Raw genomic sequence first — 2656 nt, forward strand, 5'->3', positions numbered from 1 at the left:
GATGAGAGAGATAGATGGAGAGAGAGAGAGAGAGAGAAAGAGAAAGAGAGAGAGCAGCAGAGAGAGAGAGAGAGAGAGAGAGAGAGAGAGAGAGAGAGAGAGAGAGAGAGAGAAAGAGAAAGAGAGAGAGCAACAGAGAGAGAAAGAGAGAGGGAGAGAGAAAGAGAGCTAGTCTGGGAGGGGGGGGGGGGGCAGGACGCTGGAATCTTACCCATTGTCCCCTAGGGTATATCCATCAGCAGACTGTACCACACACAGAAAGTAGTCTCTGAAAACTCCTAGTGAGTACCAGAGTTGTTCAGTTGAGTGGTGTGTGTGTGTGTGTGTGTGTGTGTGTGTCAGTTCTGCTTTTCAGGGCTTCCTCTTTTGTTCTCTCTGGCTGTTTGTTCTCCTCATGTTTACCAGCATAAAGCTGTCTGTGGCAGTGACACTTCCCTCTTCTGCTCTCTGCATAACTTTATCAGACAAACTATGTCTTCTCTTCTCTCCCTGACTGTGTGAGACTGCATGGATGGCTGGGTTATGCTTATGAATGTGTGTGTGTGTGTGTGTGACAGAGTGTGTGAGTGTTTATGTATGTAAATGTGTCTGAGTGAGTCTATAGCTATATCTATATGTACTGTATGCGTGTGTGTGCATTTGTCTCAGGTACGTGTAGGTGTGTATACATTTGTATGTGTGTGTGTCTGTGTGTGTGTATGTGTGTGTGTGACCTAAAGAAACTTGTGGCTTTATAAGAAGTGGGAAGTCTGTCAGAAGAGTGTGCTCGGTGTGTGTGTTTTAAGGAAGTGAGCTCAAAGTAAGGTGTAGATATACAACCCCAGATACTTCAGTATATTTCCTCATACACACACACACACACACACACACACACACACACACGCACAGAGGCACGCACACGCTGTACACTGCTTTACCAGATAAGATAAGACTGTCTCTCACTTTTTCTCCCTCCCTCCCCACCTCTGTTTCTCTCTTAGGTCCCAGATCGTTTCTTGGAGGTTGCTCAGATAACATTGCGGGAATTTTTCAATGCCATCGTGGCTGGAAAAGATGTGGATCCCTCCTGGAAAAAAGCCATCTACAAAGTCATCTGTAAACTGGACTCCGAAGTCCCCGAGATTTTTAAATCTCCCAACTGTTTACAGGAGCTTTTACACGAGTAAAAGATTAACCCCAAAAACTTGCTTTTTTTGTTGTTGTTTTTGGAAATATTATATATATAAAAAAGAAGTTTTGTCTTTGATTTTCATAATTCTTTCCTGTGTTTTTTTTCTCTTCCCCATTTTGTATGTTTGAAGGTATGAAGTAGCATTCCATTATCTTTGCTTCAGCTATTCCGGAAAGATCTAGGTGTTTCGATTTTAGATTTTGCTTCCTTTTTTTCTTCTTTGGTTTTCTTCTCTGTTTTGGTTCTTTTTTCTCTCTCTCTGAAACCTGAGGAAACTTTGATCTGTGTTATTGTGCTCTGACTACCGCGTTGTTAGAGCTAATGACACAGACTGAAGATTTGATGACCTACATCATGAAGTCTCACAGATTTTGTCAGCTGAAGTTTTGGAGGGTGTGCGTGTGTGTGTGCGTGTGTGTGTGTGTGTGTGTATGTGTGTGTATGTGTGTTTCCTTTGGAGAATAGGGCATTGCATTTATTAGAGTGTATAGTAATATGATTCTGATTATTATTATTATTATTATTATTTTTATTATGATTATTGTTATTATTATTGTTGTTATTATTATTATTGTTGTTGTTGTTGTTGTTACTGTTCTAATTGCTGTTGTTGTTGTTATTTGCTTGGTTAAGTTTTGGCACCTGGGGATTTTTTACCTTCCTCCCCTGATGGGCCCTCCTAATGAATCATTATTCCAAACTGTCGGTGAGCATCAGAGATCTGTCAACACATTCATCCACCTGGGCCTAGAGTCTTTCTTTATTTTACAGTTTGTTATCTCCCTTGTACCTTCAAACCCAAGGTGTGTGTGTGTGTGTGTGTGTGTGTGTATGTGTGTGTGAGTGATTTTAGTTGATCAGACTACAGACGCACTCTAATAGCAATCCCAAAGGAACAGATATCATCTTTAAACTGAGCACTAGTTTAGTAATGTCATCAGCTGAAACACACACACAGAAACACACACACAGAAACACACACACACAGAAATACACACACACACACACACACACACACGCACGCACGCACGCACATGCATATACAATGCACGCATATACAAGCACACGCTTCAATCTGTGCTTAGTCAGTACTAATGTCTCCTTTGGCACTTAGAGAAATTAGAGTCTGTTAATGTTAATGCACTGAACTGACAGCAGGTTGTCTGCTCAAGGCCAAACTTCCCATTGACTTCACAGTCACGTCAATCTGAGGAAGATGAAGGTGTAGACCTTCATCAAGTCATTCCAGAAGAATCATTATGAACCTTTATGTGTGTGTGTGTGTGTGTGTGTGTGTGTGTGTGTGTGTGTGTGTGTGTGAACCCTTCGTAGTGCAGGGTGTTTTTTTTTTCTTGCAGTGCAGTGTGTACCTCTGTGTTTTAATGATGCTGTTGTTTATAAATGACAGAACTGCGATTGAGATGAAAGTCAATGCTCTGTTGACTAAAGACACACTATGAGACTATTTCACTATTGAGCATATGA

General features: G+C 41.2%; 1 protein-coding gene across 1 annotated transcript in view; it reads left to right on the top strand.

The window, feature by feature from the left end:
• The window catches only part of LOC115818167 (prospero homeobox protein 1-like), a 27599-nt gene extending 25924 nt beyond the window's left edge, over positions 1–1675 (top strand). Inside the window, exon 5 of the mRNA XM_030781462.1 lies at positions 981–1675. Within this exon, the coding sequence (XP_030637322.1) occupies positions 981–1166 (186 nt within the window). The 3' untranslated portion in view covers positions 1167–1675. The remainder of the gene's footprint in view (positions 1–980) is intronic.
• Positions 1676–2656: the final 981 nt, after the last annotated feature.

The sequence above is a fragment of the Chanos chanos genome, chromosome 8, assembly GCF_902362185.1.
Source record: "Chanos chanos chromosome 8, fChaCha1.1, whole genome shotgun sequence".
Lineage (NCBI taxonomy): Eukaryota > Metazoa > Chordata > Actinopteri > Gonorynchiformes > Chanidae > Chanos > Chanos chanos.